This window comes from Centroberyx gerrardi, chromosome 7 (assembly GCF_048128805.1).
Source record: "Centroberyx gerrardi isolate f3 chromosome 7, fCenGer3.hap1.cur.20231027, whole genome shotgun sequence".
Taxonomy (NCBI): domain Eukaryota; kingdom Metazoa; phylum Chordata; class Actinopteri; order Beryciformes; family Berycidae; genus Centroberyx; species Centroberyx gerrardi.
In genome coordinates this window covers 26,391,464-26,408,841 of record NC_136003.1, presented here as the reverse complement: position 1 = coordinate 26,408,841, position 17,378 = coordinate 26,391,464, and the positions used below count along the sequence as shown (strand labels likewise).

At 41.5% G+C, this 17,378-nt stretch overlaps 1 protein-coding gene across 3 annotated transcripts; it reads right to left on the bottom strand.

Annotated features, from left to right (window-relative positions):
* Positions 1–5,783: 5,783 nt before the first annotated feature.
* On the bottom strand, positions 5,784–16,770 carry prr14 (proline rich 14). Of its 3 annotated transcripts, none has more exons than XM_071900924.2 (11): positions 16,691–16,770; positions 15,906–15,934; positions 15,609–15,799; positions 15,223–15,382; positions 15,031–15,105; positions 13,747–13,787; positions 10,079–13,279; positions 9,846–9,987; positions 9,351–9,460; positions 8,424–8,492; positions 5,784–7,887 (listed from the first exon to the last, which is right to left on the bottom strand). In XM_071900924.2, the coding sequence occupies exons 3-11, from the start codon at positions 15,749–15,751 to the stop codon at positions 7,590–7,592; spliced, it is 4,239 nt and encodes a 1,412-aa protein (XP_071757025.2). In that variant the 5' UTR covers positions 15,752–15,799; positions 15,906–15,934; positions 16,691–16,770; the 3' UTR covers positions 5,784–7,589. The 3 variants fall into 3 exon arrangements, with proteins under 3 accessions (XP_071757025.2, XP_078140693.1, XP_078140692.1); XM_078284567.1 differs by having other exon boundaries at positions 15,609–15,793; positions 16,691–16,743; XM_078284566.1 differs by having other exon boundaries at positions 15,609–15,934; positions 16,691–16,761.
* Between the last annotated feature and the right edge of the window lie 608 nt (positions 16,771–17,378).

Genomic DNA, 17,378 nt, shown 5'->3' with positions numbered 1-17,378 from the left:
CTCGATTTTTGGACGGAGAGAGAGAGAGAGGGAGAGAGAGAGAGAGAGAGAGAGAGAGAGAGAGAGAGAGAGAGAGAGAGGGAGAGAGAGAGAGAGAGAGAGAGAGAGATATTGTAATCCAATTGTAGGAATAGCATAGTGATAATATAGGAGATTAAAATAAAATACAATAAGGTCACTAAGGATGGAAGTAACTAATTACATTTACCCACGTTTATTGAGTAGCTTTTTTATGTACTTGTACTTTTTTGAGTATTCTATTAAAGTCAGTAATTTTACTTTTACTGATGTACATTTTTAATGTAGTATTGTACTTCACTACATTTTAAATCACATCCATTACAGAGGACAGATTGTATGGCTCTCCACACTTCTACTTAGGTAAAATATCAGCAAAGTAACAATACTTGTACTTGAGCAGGACATTCTTGTACTATTTCCACTGAAGGTCACTGTAAACCCATTATTGAATACCACATGCTATAAGCTTGCTATAAGTCCATAAAGGAATATTATAGTGATTATGAATGAGTCTATAGGTGAAGAGGCTGATAAACATAAGACATTTTTCATCATGGGACACTAACGTGTAAAGTAAATGAGTCAGTGTCTCCTTAAGACTGAGGCTCAGTAAAATTTATACTAAACAATTATTTTATGTTTTTTATACACAACGTTTGACTCCCATCTTCATCCACACCAAATGAACAGTTTGGTATCTCTCATGTTTTTGAAGAAGGCCGTCCCATTTCAAACTTCCACAAATATCGGCCAGTTTAAGTTGACATGTTTAGTATGGCGTCAAAAGAGCAATTACTTGTATAAACCTGCGACCCTTCTGTCATTTGGAAGAGGAACCGGTGTCAGAATTTCAAGCGGTGGCTCTGATTGTGTCATTTGTGTTTCAGCATGATTAAAATTGTCTATGGGAACTCCTAGATAACTTGTTATAACCTCAAAACTGTAACAGAAGCTATTTATCTGAGAAGAAAACAGAAATCACACATTTCTGTTGTGAAATGTGACTTCTGTTCATTCTTCTTGTGGGAATGAATGAAACCCAAAAAATAGGTGCAAAAGTGACATTCACCAGCTAAAAAAGCCTTCATTCCCCCTCTAACACCCAGCTGTAAGTTCAGCGCGTGTGTGTGTGTGTGTGTGTGTGTGTGTGTGTGTGTGTGTGTGTTACTGCTCTATTTGGAAACACCACAGAATGAACCACAGCAGGAGCAGCAGATCCCAATCTGGTGCAGCCTTTATATTCACCTGCCAGTACAAATGTGATTTTCAGAATGACACTTCTTCATCACCTCATCTGTTCACTCTGTTCCACTTTTTGAAATGGAGAGACAACATTTATGAGAAACACTGCGGTGCTGAATGACGTCTCGCAGGAGGCCGACATGTTTTACACACCTGATCTGTGTGAAACCTGGTGTGATTGGACGAAACTCCTCCCTCCCACTTCACTGCGAGGGAAGAGCCAGTGTGTCACAGCGTCGTGACGTCAGGTGTGAAAAAATGCAGTCAGGTAGTCGTCGAGCGCTGAGGCCACACAGAGGAGTAAAAATGTCTCTTATCTGCAGGTCAGAGGACAGAGGGACGGCGCAAGTCTGGAGACGCACCGTGCGGCGTTAACCTGTGAGCGACCACAAGCCTGCTGAGACTCTCTGGAGGGACGGAGAGCAAAATGTTCCAGTGTGATACAACCTGCAATTGTTGTTTTCTTGCTTTGATGTACTAAAAGATGACCGGTTGTTGAGTAGAAGACAAAAAACATGGCATCTATTTACTCTTCCCATGTGTGGAGGAAGATGGTTTTAGAAAACAATAAGGCCAGCTGTCTCTTTTTGTGTGTTTTACCCCAAGGCAAGGCAGGTTTTGACACACCTTTTCCAGGTTCCACTGGAATGCTGCATGGGGAAGGAGAGGAGGAATGGCTGTACTACCCTGTAACACAGTGATTAATGGAGAGAGAGAGAGAGAGAGAGAGAGAGAGAGAGAGAGAGAGAGAGGCCTAACCTGTGGCAGAATAGAGGAACAATGCGACTAAAGTGAAGGGAGAGGAGAAGGGTTGGTGGTTGGATAGTGTGTGGGAGGAAAGGAAAAGAAGAAGGAGAGAGAGAGAGAGAGAGAGAGCGTGAACAGTAAATGGGCGTGGAGGTTTCACACAAGAGTTTCGCTCCCTCCTTCGTTCCTGTCATTCAACAACTTATATGGGACGGGAGCGTTCGCAGGGACTTTCAAGGGAAAAGACAGATCAAAAAGAAAGAGAGCTGTGTTTTTGGATAAAGGAGGTTTTCACTCAGACTTTTATATTCCAAGGGAGAAGCCACATATATATGGCAGCTGTCAACATTAACCAGAGTCCTGCTTAGAAGATAAGAAGACAAACTGCTGGAGTCAACAAAACAGCCTCTAATACCTTTACAAACTGTGAACTTGGCTTAAAGGAGTGGACTGAGACTGCGGATTCAAAGCGTTGCCTTTTCAAATCTGGATCAGGTCTGTACTTGTAGGATTCACCCCTAGTGTGGGGTTTCAATGTGTTCGATTTGTAGGATTTGGTCTTTTTAATGTTGTATTCACTCCAGTTGTACATGACATCTTTGGATTCATTACAAGAGGAACGCTGCTTTGGCTTCAGCGTAGCGTGGAGAGGTGCTGATTGAAGCTTGGGTCAAAAGGTCATGATCCGACAGAAAACATGTATCCAAGGCACTCTTCACATACAAAAAGTAAAAGAGAGACTTTATTATTTATTGGCTAAATGTTTAAAAAGCACCTTTTGCTTTTTAAACATTACTTTTTGTATGGGAAGAGTGCCTCAGATAAAAAAAAATTTCTGCCGGAACATCTTTGGATTTTGTTTTGGTTTTTGTAGGATTATTGAATAGAAAGGTAAAGAAAAAACTCAGGCCAGGATCAATTAGATTTCCTCTCCCATGCCAGTCCTGATGATTCACACCTGTGCAGCATTACATGATGAAACTGATATTACTCCACTCTCAGCACTCCCATGATCCGTTTCCCACGTAGTGACTACACAGTGTGAGGCGTTTAGGCACGGCTCTCTGCTCTTTCACCAAATCACAGATTAGATAAGTTGGATTTGCAGCTTTGATTTCTCCTTGACAGTGTGCCAGACCAGCAGGTGGTTTCAACATTTGTATTGTTAGTGTAATCTTACAAGTTTTTCAGGCTCCTTTTCAGCAGATAACAGGAACAATTGACACTGCAGCCCATGTAACAACATTCAACATTCAGCTTTCTATTTCATGTTGGAAATACCCGGTCAGTTCAGAAGATATTCCTACACTTAGCAAAAAAAAAAAGACAATTTTCATGTAGTTCAGTGTGTCTGGACATGTAGATGTAGATAACATGTAGATGGCATTCATTTGAATCAGATTTTGGACACTGGAAGCACATTTTCTTCCTATTTGTTGTTGACAACATACAGTATGTCTGCAAGTATATCCAAAATATGTTTTGGCCACTCAATTTGTATTTCAAATGAATGTTATTTACATGAACAAATACATTTTTGGCCAATTTTTGTATATTCTGAAACACATACAGTATATTCTGAAGAACTGTATATGTGAAATGCATTTTTTTCAAATGAGTAGACATGTTAGCAATCGATAAGAAATAAGACTATTCAGAATTCACTGCAGACACTCAAAAACTAAAGAGCCATTATGAAACATGCTATCAACAACATCAGACAGTTTGCAGCATGTAGGGCGTATTCCTGTGTTTTCCCAGACATTAACACTGTCACAATTCCTGCCTTTTTTTCATGTGATATTTAGAGAATAACTGAAAGAGAAAACCACAACAAACTACAAATAACATCATCAAAATCTATCACAAGACACAAGAGCAACTGCTGCTGTGTTTCAGATTTTGGGAAAAATCGTTCTCTTTTGGCATAAATCAAAGTAGCGGCCAGTCACTAAAATTAAGAGATTTTGCTTTTTAAAAGACTCCTTATGTCTGGTAACCTGTGAGAGAAGGATTCCTCCTTGGTTTATCATTACCTAGATATGAGTTCAGGTTCAACTTTCTGACTGAGAGCCACTGGCACTCAATAACCAATGAGGCAAGTGTGGTATTTTTTTTGTTTGTTTCTGGCTTGACAGTGAGACATAAAACAACTCAAAACGTCATCTGTCCCATTCTGTCTGAACATTATTCTAAAGAGACAGCGGCGTCCCGTACACAGCTGGACCCTCGGGCGTGCCTCAGCAGCCCTTCACCAGGTTTGAACTGGTTTATCTGGGCAGGGTTCGTCCCTCCAGGCCACCTCCTTAAAAGTGAAAAAAAAAAGCTCCTTCAGGGTCCCGATTTGTTGAAAAAAGCAATACTGTCGAGTGCATTATGCATGAACTCGTCCTTTGTGTCAAGTGTGTTTCACTGGAGAGAGGATTTCAAGACACAGGTCATGAAAACACAATTTCTATTTTCTTTTCTCACACTGCCTCTTCTGTTTTTTCCTCGCAGAAATGTCTTTCTCACACCGGACGGCGGATGAGGAGGTCGGGCTGAACACTGTCGCGGGGCCCAGTGAAAAGTCGGACGTGCAAAATGGCGACACTTACATCCAAGTGAGCACCTGCTGCGGGCAGACGGCCGCCTCCTGCTGCGAGGACAGGCACCACAGGAAACTGGCCATCGGCAGCATCATCTGCGGGATCTCCTGCATTGGGATTGTGGCTCTGATCAATTCAGTCAAGGTATTTTTATCATCTGGCTCTTTGCTTTCTCTCACACCTCTCAGAAGTCAAAGGTTAAAGCTGCACTTGGCACTCGGTTTGAAAACTTTGAATTTCGATATCCAGAAATCCTGTAGTGTGATGTCAGTAAACTGCACACAGCAGCTCATGTTTACCAGCCGGTCTGTGATGGTTTATATAAAAAAAAAAACAAAGAGACAAGAGAGGAAAAGATCTAATGATGGTGAGTCCAGGTTTCTCTGGACGGAGCGCTGCTCACTGCTGGTTCGGAGACAGTTTGGATTTCACTCTGAAGTTCTGATTGGTCACCAACTGGGTGGAGAAGTGTCCATACTAGACATTTCATTTTGGCAAATAGGATGAATCTATGGAGTCTCAGTTAGTGGGGACGGGACAATCTTCTCTATTGTAGCTCCACTTTGTGATTTAGTCTGATAACATGGGTGTATTTTTACATAACATCTTGCCTAGTGCAGCTTTAAATGCTAAAAAACTAGACTGCTTAACACTTGTCATAGACAGCATGAGTTGTTTTTTCTTTTGACTAAACTCTAATTCAAAACCTCTTGTTGTCTTTACTGCAACAGGCCCGTGAGGCACGTAATCCACAGACAGCTGAGCACTTTTCCCGTCGGGCAAGAAAATTTGGCATGATTTCCATCGTGGCGTGGCTGGCTCTTCTGGTCTTAGCCCCGCTATTACTGGCACTGTGTTCATACCTCCTCACTCTGATAGACTGATCAGCTCTCCTGAACCCGCACGCTGGACGGCCGACTCCAAGCTAACATCTGAAGTCGGATGGATTTCCAAATGCTGCTTATAAACTACCAAAGCGACTGAGATCCGAAGAAACTGGTCGTCGCACAAAACACAGGAAGACTGCGGTGTGTTTTAGTATCACCTAGCGATCAAATGACTGCTGGCCCAGTTCACACTTTCTACTTCCTCTTTAACACTCGTCTTATCACGACTTTTCACACTGAACAGAGACAAGACAACCACTCAAGAACTTGATGAAAAAAAACTTTTGAACAAGTGGGGTTTTTTTTATACTGTAATATTTATTGGACGATATATGAACATGTGGACAATGCCAACACTAACTGACCATATAAAATCCAGCATAAACTCTAGTTTGAGGCATGACTCTACGACAAACTTTGACACTTACAAAGTTACATATACATTATATATTAAAGATCATAATTAGCTGTCGTTTCACAGTAAAGGCCCAATCCTTAACATTCCCCTCTCAACTGCCACTGAAATTTGACCTAGCCTTTCTTGCATAATGCAACTGCAGATAATACAAAAGGGAATAAATGAGTAAATCTGTGAATGAAACAATTAGTAAAATAAATGTATCATTAAGGATTGGGTCTTTATTGGAAGTATAATAAAGATGTTATAAAATCTTGGCAGTGCTTCTTCAGTGAACATTGTGAGATGCTGCCCTTGTTTTGTCAACATGTTACATGTTCTCTGTGTACTTGCATTGTTAGCATATTAGCTTTATTCATGTCATATGTATCAAGCTGCATTTTATATTCACACATATAAACACATGAACCATTTTGTAATAAAAATGACAAACATGTTTGTGCTCTGAGTTGCCTGAAGCTTCTTCACATGCCCTCATTCAAATGGTGACGAGATTGTTACAAAGCTGCATACGATACAGACACAGAACGTACAAAACATCTATTTAAACAGCAAATCTTACAGTTAAGGCAATCGTATTCAAATTAGGTAAAGGCATGACAAAATCATACAGGTAGTTTATCAACAGGTTACATTTGCAAATCAAATATAAATACCACAAAAACAATGATCCAGAGAGACTCACAGGTTATAAAAAGGACATGAGAAGCGAACCAGCAGTGGCATCTGAACACAGCAAAAACCTCTTCAGCCGTAAAATTATTGATACAAAAATTGCCCTGAGCTGAATAAAACAACTTATATTTAACTTTCTGTGCTACTTGGAGACACTGGCAGATACATTGTACCTAAATACGACTCATGGACTGAAAGACTCGGGACTCGGCTGTGGCCGGGAAATCTGTTGCAGCGGATAAACACAAAAATCTCTTCTTGGCATGTTTGAAAAGTTATATTCAGCATTTCTTAGGAAAAAAATAGCTGCCTTTGGAAAATAACTTATAACGAAGCTGCGACGTCAGAATCCTAACATGTTGCTTTTATTTTGTGCAAAAGCGGTCGGATGGGTGTAAGGCGTTCTGAATTATAATTTTGGAAAAAGCAGAACGTCACGGTAAGAAAAGAGGGCATGTTCAGAAACGGGTTCTCGACGTTCTAGGAAGGCTCTGTAGATTTGTAAGTCTGGGTAGCGATGAGAAAAACATCCTTCTATGATACTGTACAAGTGTTTAAAGCAAAGATGGCGACTTATTCCAGATGTGAGGGAAGGATGGCCGGGCACAAGGTGGACGGTTGAGGTTTAAGTGCAGAAATGAATACAGTAGCAGTTTATAATACATTTTTAACAAATACATGTATAAACAACTTCTATGAAGCAATACATTTACGGTACTATGTTGTATTTTTCTTTAACTTGTAGGCTACAAATTCTAAACGATGAAATATAATTCTTCAATAATAATTTTGTCACCACAACACTAATAACCAGACTGTGCTGACCAAAAAAAAAAAAAAAAGCACTGGAAGATTCACACGATATGATGAATCTTCATGCTGTAAAGAAGAGCAATAGTTGACTAAAAAACAAACAAAAAAAAAAACATATAGACAAAGTGTTCTTATCTCTTTGTGGTAGGGGTTTTTGTCTTTGTCTGTCAAACAAAGTCACCCTTTGATAGGCATCTGTCAACTGTCTTTCTGATCAAACAACAACCACAAATCCAGCTGATCAAGCTTGGCACAGAGCAGCGTGTCCAGCTCCTGCACGCTGAGGGACGGTTCGTCTTTAGGGTTGTGGTAGCCCCCTCGCCTCGGCCTGGAAGTGGAAAGCCCCGCCTTCCCCGCGCCGACAAGCGGCTTCTTTGGTTTTCTGGCCACGCCGACCTCCGGGAACTCCACGAAACGCTTCACACGCTTCAGGCCAAACAGAGACTGAGAACCGTTCCGGCGACTGAGCGGCATCTCAAACACGGTCTCCAGCCGACTGAAGTACGAGACGGAAAACAACTCAAATTAACGGTTGAGCTGATAGTAGTACGGAGTTAAAACATTTGATTTATTACTTTCAAAGCAATACATGGCTTGGCCCCAGCTTATATTAAGGAAGATTTAACTCCATATGTATAGAAGCATAGCATAGATCTACAGATAAAACTGCTTTGATTGTTCCCAAGTCTTAAGACGAGAGGTGATCAACAATTTGCACCTAAACTTTGGAACAATCTGCATGAGGAAACAATGCACTAAATTATGCAAAATCAATAAAAAATAAATACATTTGTGTTTAACATGTTAATGCTCTCACTAAGCTTAAGTAATTTTGTTGAAATAACCAGAAATTACTAGTATAATTTCAGTTGCGCTGTGTGGGCCTTCTCCTCCCTTTATTATAGAGGTTTGTCTGTAAAACTGTTTTGCATTGCACTGGCTTCCTCCTCCCTGTTGCCATAGAAACCTCGTCCTCCTCCACCCCCCACTCATTTACCTTGTTTGAAAGAGGGTGTGTAATGTTTACGTTACCTTTCAGGGGGCTTGGTGAAATTCTTATTGGTGTAAATTTCTTCCAAACTGAACTCCTTCTTTTTCAGCCTGTGAAAAAAACCCAACACCATAGTAATCAGTCAGGAAATCGTTTAGGAACACCGATCAATGGACAACAGACATACATTGATATTGACATGCATTCACTTTAAATCATAGATCAGTGTTTTTGCCCAGTGGTGACTGGCCTACTTTGTTAACCTAATTTTGTGAGGCACAAAGTGACATTTGCATGATCTGTTAGTCCAGCAGTGTGTTGCATTGCATTAACTTCCAATGATAAAGCGTGACCCTGCAGATATCAGGTACATCAGGATCTCTTTTACTCGGCACAGTGCCAAACAGTGATTTTAAAACAGCCAAGATGTGTTATTGCTGAAAGCCCTCTTGGCTGTTGTACATAAAAAAAATTCTCTGTAAAGCGCTGTGTTGAGTTCCTTAATTCTTTTATAAAATGGCAGTAACACACCATGGTAATAAACAGACAACACAAATGTTCAATAAATCTTGCATTTCTAATCAATTCTAATTAAAAAAAAACTGATATTCTTCGGCCATGCAATATAGTTCTTAAACAGTAGTTAAACAAACTGGTTGCTAAGCGAAACGAGTACTGTTATGAGTGGGGATTTTCCGGTAACGCAACAATATTGAAAACCCATTTGAAGCACACTATTTTACTTTAAGCTGAAACATTTTAATCTCTTGCACTCGGCACTTTCAATCCTACAGAGAACAAGAGAACATCCTTTTCCACTGAAAATAATGAGAAAAAATAAGCACCGTCAAACAAGGATGATGGCAGTCTAAATCATGCAAGAAAGGTTGTGATGCTAATGTATGCGCATACAAACACCACAACACACACATTTCACTAACAAGTGTAACACACTATACAGTACATACCTGATGGGTCTGGGCAGGCCCATGGGGGTGAGATTGTTCTGTGGTTTTGGTAACGCTTTGCGAATTCTAATGGACGACACCTTCCCTCGCTCCTCAAGCTTTTGCACCACCTGTGACGATGAAGAAGGAGATTTAATATCACCAGGCGCCTACGTTGTTTCAAAAGTTTAAAGAATAATAGCAGTAATACCAGAGGGGGCGTTCTTTACTCTGATTATGGGTACAGTGATGATTAGGCTCGGTCTGAAGCGCAGCAGAGTGCCGTCAGCAGCACAAAAGTAGCTAGAATTACAGTAAAGTTCGTCCTAAAGGGTATCATGGCTTTTATACAATGCTTTAATAGAAATAGAAATTGCCCATAATCTAACTTTATGCATGCCCTCCCGTCCTGCAAAATATAATGACCAATTTTCTACTCTTCAGATTCTTGAAATAGCACCAACATGCACAAGAGATGTCGTCACACTCATATGACTCATGTATAATAATTTATACCTTGATTTCAGAATCAGACAGAGCTTTTTCCTCTCTCAACCCTGCATCCTCAAACTCCTGACTGGAGCAGCTTGTGTCCTCGCCATCTTCCTCCTCCTCGCTCTGCTGTCTCGTCTCGATCTCGCACTCCAAGGGAATCGCACTGCAAAGAAGTGATGAATTCACACTCAGTACAGCAGTGACACATCATGAAATGTCTTATTAGAGATAAAACAAGTACAGAAGTCTGTTACCTGCAGGTGGAAGACACAGCGGCAGCAGAGGTGTCAGTTCTTGGGAGGAAACCAGGAAGGTGCCATGGGGAAGAGCTGGATGGGGATGTGGAAGAGGTGAAAACACTGGAGGAGGAAGGAGAGGAAACGTGACCGCAAGTGCTGCTGCTGCTGGTGGCGGCTCCTCTGTTCTCCAGCTTCTTAGAGAGGAAAGCCAAGGGGCTTGAAAGAAAACAGGAGGCAAGAACTGAGAGGGAAGTGCTGGGAGAAAGTTGAACACTGGGAGGCAGGTGTTGTTGGCTGATGCTGCCATAGGGAGCGGATCTTCTGGACGGGTACACCTCCTTACGAAGGCACAGGGGGGCGATCTCCCTCTCCACTTCCACACTGCAGACGGTGTGTCGGCGAGCCCGTCTGGGTGATTTGTGGGCAGGAGGGACGGGAGGAATGTGGGGAGTCTGGTGCTGGTGCAGTGTGTGGATCCTGCCGTGCTGCGGTGAGTGCAGGGAGGAACTCCAGGGCGCGTCGTGGTGGAGGAGGGAGGCGATCTCCGGGCAGGAGTAGCTGCGTAACAGGCGCCTAGAAAGGCCGTTGTTTTCTGACGAGCACGGTCCTGCTGCTCTGGCCAAGTCTAGTTCCTCCTTAGTGATCGAGTTAATCTCCTCTTCATCTGAATGTGCCTTACTACGCAAAACCCTGCACTTTCTCCTTTGCTTATCTGCTCTCCTTGGCTTACTTTTCACCCTCCTCCCACTGATATTGACCCTGTATGTACATGAATCTACCTTATCAAGCTCTTCTCTTGTTTCATCAATAGTTGCGTCCTGACTATGGTTAGTGGCTTCAGTATCGGTGGGAAACACTTCATCTGCCAGAGAGGCAGTAGTCCTTCCTTTCCCATGATTTCTTGTGGTGCCCATTGTATGATTCACTTTATGTTTATTCAATTGTACAAAACAGTCTGGATGAGGTTGAGAGGGTGAAGGAACAGGTTTCTGATTATTTTCCACTGGTGTCATTTCTAAATGCACAGACTCTTCTGAGATTTTATCTTTGTCTTCTTTTGACTGGCTTTCTTTGACTGCCTCATTAAATGTATCCATACTTTTCTTTGTCACTTGTGCACCACCCGACCCAGAAGATTTGACAGATTTCGTACAATCCTTTTTTGGCCTCTTAGATGGCTGGCTCAGTTCTATTTTCCAGCTTTCCTCCCTGTTAACAAGCTGAGAGGTATTCAAATCTGTGGAAGTGAATTCTGATGTCTCCACTGATGCTGCTGAAGCAGTAGAAACAGAAGTGTTGTCTAGCTCTGGAGTTGACCTCTTTTGTTTTTGTGATTTCCGTTTGAGTGGTTTCCTGTTCAAATTCATGAACTCTGGGCTCTGGGACGACTCTACACTCAACACTGGGGAAACGTCCTTCTTTTGGCGGACATATTTTGGCCGGCCTTTGGATGCTGATTGAGACCGGCACAGCTTTGCATCTAAAGGCTGGACAATGACTTTTAATAACCGGATTTCTTTTGCCGAAGTGGTTGTCATAGTGGTTTCCAGATCCATGTCGTCAGCGTTCACGTCAGGTTTACTGAGACTGACATTGGTTCTTTTCTTGGGCCTTTTGCTTGAGCCATTAGTATTCCTCTTCCCGTTACTGTCCTTTTGGCTGTTCTCTGACACACCATTGCTCTTATCCAGTGAGCAAACCAACATAGCACCAGAGGGATTTTCAGTCTCTGTCTGCAACACTGCTTCATTTACTGTGGGAAACCTTTGCTGCCCACCTTTGCCTTTCCTTTTCGTACCTGTTGAAATAGGCGCTCTTGTTCTAGCAGGATTCAGTATTATGTCCATGTCTATGACGGTATTTGTTGAGACACCTTCATTTCTTGGTGGTTTTAACCCTCTCGATTCGCCACTGTCTGACGCCACATTTAATACCTCTCCATTTTTTGTATCTTCTGTACGTTTATCTGCTGTCAATCTTTTCCTCTTCGCTACGTTTGGTTCAATATCTGAGGTCAGTTTCAACCTCCTCTTCGCTTTCCCAAGACTTGCAGCTGAATTCTCCACCAAGTCAGGCTTCAGCTCCCACTCTAGTATCTGCTTTTGAACTGGCTGAGTATCGAGGGTGGGCTTCAGTACACTTTCATCAACACCACCACTGGAGTTCTCCTGGCACTGCAGGCTTTTTCCAACAGAGAAGCCACTGTCTGTTTTCCTGCCATCATCATCATCATCTGGAAGACAGACCGTGTCAGGGGGAGTATAATAGACTGAGGACGATAATGACAGAGTTTTTCCAGTATCATTTGAGTCATTTATTTCAGTTGAATGTACGTGAGAAAACTGTTCACCATTTGCCTTAGGGTTAGATTCTTCCTTTTTAACTTCAGAGAGAAAAATCTTTGAGGAACCTTTCTTTAATACAGATCTATTACCAGTACGTTTTCTAGGCAGTGGCTTCTTTTGAGCAGCCGGTTTGCTTTTCTGCTCCTCCATTTCACTGGACTTCTTCAACTTGGGCTCACGTGAGGCACTTGCATTATCAGAGGGCTGATTCAGCAGAGCGGAGGACTTAGGTTGGTTAGAGTCTGAAACTTGCTCAAAAGTATTGCAGAGTAAGGGACTGTGTTGCAAAGGCACAGAATCATTTGCGTTCGTTTCCTTCTCAGTCAATGTACATTCATCCACCTGTTCTGAGCTGCATGCTGACAAGTCCACATCCAACAGTAATTTCTGAGAACATTTGAGAACATTGAGCATTATTTCAGACGAAGAACTCAGTTGGTCATCTTTAGTGTCCTCATTCCCATTCTCGCTTTGTCCTTCTGTATGAAACGTTTCGCTGGGCTCTGAGTTTTCACTACTAGATGCTCTCATGGCATGCAGCTCACACTGGGTGAGTTCGTCTGGATGGTCGCTAAACTGTGGAGGACTATTAGCTTTGAAGAGTTTAACAGGACTCATGACAATCTCGGTGAAACTGGCCATCTTCGACTTGAACGTCTGAAACAACGGGCCGATCACCCAACTCTTCACGGCAGATGCATTTTCAACAGTGTGTCCAACAGCCAATTCCCCACACGTATCCATGTCTGATTTAGGGGTGTTTGATTGAGGGGTGTCAGGATCCTGTGCGGTATTTCCACCAAACTGTTTATCTACATTTTCTGTGGCAGAGATATTTGCTGTCTTCCTTTGGCTTTTCTGCTCCATGTGCCTATAAGAAACAAATACAGAAAAGGAAAATTTGAGTTTCAGACAAACAAGAATGGTGTCACTCTGCCAAATGAACACCAAAATCTAAGTTTCCTCTATCATTTGGCTGTTGATGCCAAGATCTTCATCCATTTGCCATCCTACCTTGAACTACAGCTGATCCTAGGAAGCCCTGCTCACATTAGACACAGCTTCCCTCATTCTGAAATCCTGACATCTAGTGACTGTCTCCTTCGCCTCTTATACGTTTCCTCCATCCTCATATAAACCTGTCAAACTGAGGCGAACCCTCTGTGACCACTGGTCGCTGCTTTCAAGGATGCAGCCATTTATTTTTTTTTACAGCTCTCATACATTTTGACGGGGGACACTGGAGCAGTTTCTCCAGATAATTATTACATTTCTGATTTGAACAAATAATTATTATGATGCATACACAAGCTGAGAACAATTAACTATCACACTTACTTAGTTGGGCACTCTGATGTAACATCAAAATCAAGTTCATCCTGCAGAAAAAAAAATTCAAATAAAAAGTTAGTTGCTTTAAAAAATTAAGAACAGTTTTTGTAGACGTGCGCTGACAGTATCTGGGAATCAATGCCAATCCAGCTCCCAAGTAGATCAGCAAATGAAGCTGTCCCGATACCAATACTTTAAAGAGCTGCGCTTTGGTGCAATAAATACTTTTCTGGCAGGAAGAAAAATGTCTGCAGTGTGGCGATTCTTTGATCTCAGTGCAGCAAAGTGCCAGCTGTGTCAAGCTAAAGTGCCTGGTGTTGAGAGTGGAGGAGAGGCGAAGCAGCTCACTCACGGCAGCCACAGACAGTCAATAATACCAGAAAATAAAGGCATAAAATCATGTCACATGTCACTGTTATGTTTGGGGAAAAAACAGAATGATTAAGAAATGTTGGTACAAAAAGCCTATATGGTATGTTATTTTTATTTCTTTTTTATTCTAGCTGGATTAGGGTTGACACTGGTAAGCAAAACCAACATGAAAATGTTGTAAAGTCACTATTTGTGAAAAAGAAAATTCTGCTCATTCTCTAATTAATTACTGTCATTATTATTATTATTATTATTATTATTATTATTATTATTATTATTAGTCTTTTGTTTGATTGAGGATTGTTACAACTTTCAGGGCATATTTTGATCAAATGAAGAACTTGTTCCTGTAATTGCTTCACAATGGGCCAATAAGTGGCCTATTATATATATATATATATATATATATATATGAATGAACATTAATTGAGCGTTACTCGGATCAGTACTTGTATTGGTTCTAAAAAATATCTATATATATTTATCGGTGCACCTCTACAATTTTGATCAACAACAAACAAAAGAGTGGACAATGACGATATACTACTCTCTGTAATATCAGTGGTTTAGGCTTTAGTGGGTCACATTAAGACACTTGATTGCTTGTCTGTGCCAAATGCAACAGACCGTGAAGGAGGATTAAATCACCCAATTAACCCTAACACCCCATTCACTGTACAGGTCTCCAGTGTTGGCATACACAGCCATACAGTACGGCTTCTGCACAGATTAGTGACACCAACAGCTTTAATGCAAGAAAAATACCATCAAGGGCATGCAGACAGACATTTGATAGAGAGAGAAAGAGAGAGAGAGAGAGAGAGAGAGAGAAAGAGAGAGAAAGAGAGAGAGCGAGAGAGAGAGAGAGGGAGGGAGGGAGGGAGAGACCAAGAGCGAAGCAAGTAAAGACAAACTGACCTTGTTTTGTTTCTCTTGTACATGTGTGCCATCGGCTCTCAGCAGCTTTACTGACAGAGACTGTGACACTTGCACCTAGAAATCAGAGATGCATGGGCATTGCATGAGCGCTGTATCAGCAACTAGTGGTTTTTTTTTAATTATTATTATTAAAAAGTCTCTAAACAAGAGCTTTAAGTTAAAAATGTCTACCATGCCGCTCTCCCTCTCTCTCTTGGCGGGGGACGGGTTTTGTCTGGACGGTCTCGGTGCTGCCCCGCTGTCCTTGTGGCTCTGCTTTTTCGGAGTCTGATCTCTAACCCTTTGAATGCGACCGCTCCTCCTGATGCCAGATATCCCATCATTCTCACAGCTGTGAACGTTTAAAAAAAAAAAAAAAAAAAGAAAACAGCAGCCTTCAGCCTATAAACAACACAGTGTTTCCAACACAGTGAGAGGAGCTGTATGTGTAAGACTCTGCTAGTCCTAAAAAGCATCGATCCATTAAGTGCGAGGAAGAGAAATGTGCCAAAATAGGCAAGGAGGGAAAAAAATACACCGACTGGAAAGCAAAGAAAAAGGTGCGAGGAGGACTATACCTGGGAGTGACGGAGGAAAGGGGGAGGAGAGGTGGCTGAGGTTCACTGTGGGGGGGTGCACTACAGAAAGGGTTTGGGGGAATAGCATCTTCATCCATTGGACAAACTACTTGAGGGAGCGAGTCAGAGGGATAAGTCAACATCCCCTTGCTCTCTCTCTCTCTCTCTCTCTGTCCCCTGTCTGTCTTCCTCTGTAAATAACAACAACGGGGGGGAAAAAACACAACAAACATGCAGGGTATCAATCCAATATGAAAGCACTGGAATATAGGTATTACAAAATGAGGCTTCACTTACTATCTGGTGGTGCAGGGCGGGGGTTTATTCTGCAATGAAGAATAAGAACAGTAAATAATTAAATGAGAATATAGCTTAACTGGCTGCGATACTAATTTTTATTTTTAAACACAGCCGTTTGAATTGTCAAGGGGATGCACGTTGTGAAATAGCCTTGGTACCAAAATAGAAAATGAGCAGTTCGTATCTTTATCGTAATGACAGTGTGTCGCACTTTTTACCGTTTATTTATCAGTTTCTCTAAAGCGTAGGGAAGGGAATAAAGTCACTACGCGGCAATTAGTAAGTTCGCTAATTGATATAAAATAAGTATATCACGGACATAAATCTAGCTTTACGTTCAAATTCGAATTAATTCCAAACGGATATTTTTCCATCAAATGACAACAGCGATTTGATCAAAATGGAGTGAGGTCTACTTGCTGGAACAGACCCGGTCTCATATTCAAAGTTTCATGTGTGAGGTAATGTTAACATTAGCTAGCTAGCTAGACTGTCTACTCGGCCAACGGTCTCCATAAAATATCTTTAACTAGTAGGTCAAACATTTTAACCACAGCTGAGTAGAGCTTTTATTGGGGCTCCGTGAACGCGGCATGGTTTCCATCGAGATTCATACAGTGAATAACATACAGCCTGGGTTTCAGTACCAGGGAATAGTCATAGCCGTTGACTGTCAGACTTGCCGACGTTAAAGCGCTCTTCTGTGAGGCATTACGCATATTCACAACCCATAGTTTAATTGAATATGGTTTATGTAGCTAAATGACGTTAAACTAACTTACCGGAGATGTCTTGATACACCGCTGACTAATATCCCGTCCTCATCGTAAACAAGACATGCCGGACGGCGCCCTACAGCGACTCGCAGATGTACCCCTTTTTACAAATCCGACAACCAGACAGACGGATCAACCAATCAGAGCTCGACTTCGTTTTCCGCCCGGAAAAACCTGCAGAAATCTAACCAATGACAGACAGCTTCGGGGCGACGTCGGAGAAGGGTAGCCAATAGGAAAGCGGATAAAATTTTTTACAGTCTTTGTCCTCGCCTGACCTGATAACTGGAAAGAAGTAGATTTTGGTTAATGAGTAGAAGTATTTAACTTAATTATTCTATGTAAATATGCTGTGTAAGTTAATACATTTTGACATGTCAAAATGGAATTATGACAAGTCAGATTGATCAGTTGAACACCATTTTTGTGTAAAGTATGGGAAGGCAATTTAACATATGAGCACTCTAACTCAGTAGTCCAAATTATATTTTCACACAAAATGTAATTGTGATTAGTCAGAATGATACATTCAGATTTATTTAGTTTTTTAAAACAATATTTTCCTAGTATTTCTGTATACAAATCCATTTTATAGTTACAGTTCCTCACAGTAACCTGTAGCTCCTCTCCCCTTGGATTACAAAAAAGATCAATTTATAATGTATAATTCACTACAATTCCACTGGCATAGTTC

Coding starts and splice junctions, on each gene's coding strand:
- prr14 (XM_078284566.1), bottom strand. CDS start 15,841: ATGTTTGTTGTGTTTTTTCCCCCCCGTTGTTGTTATTTACAGAGGAAG. Junction 13,280..13,746: donor ACATCAGAGTGCCCAACTAA/GTAAGTGTGATA, acceptor TGTTTCTTATAG/GCACATGGAGCAGAAAAGCC. Junction 8,493..9,350: donor GGCCTGCCCAGACCCATCAG/GTATGTACTGTA, acceptor TTTTTTTCACAG/GCTGAAAAAGAAGGAGTTCA.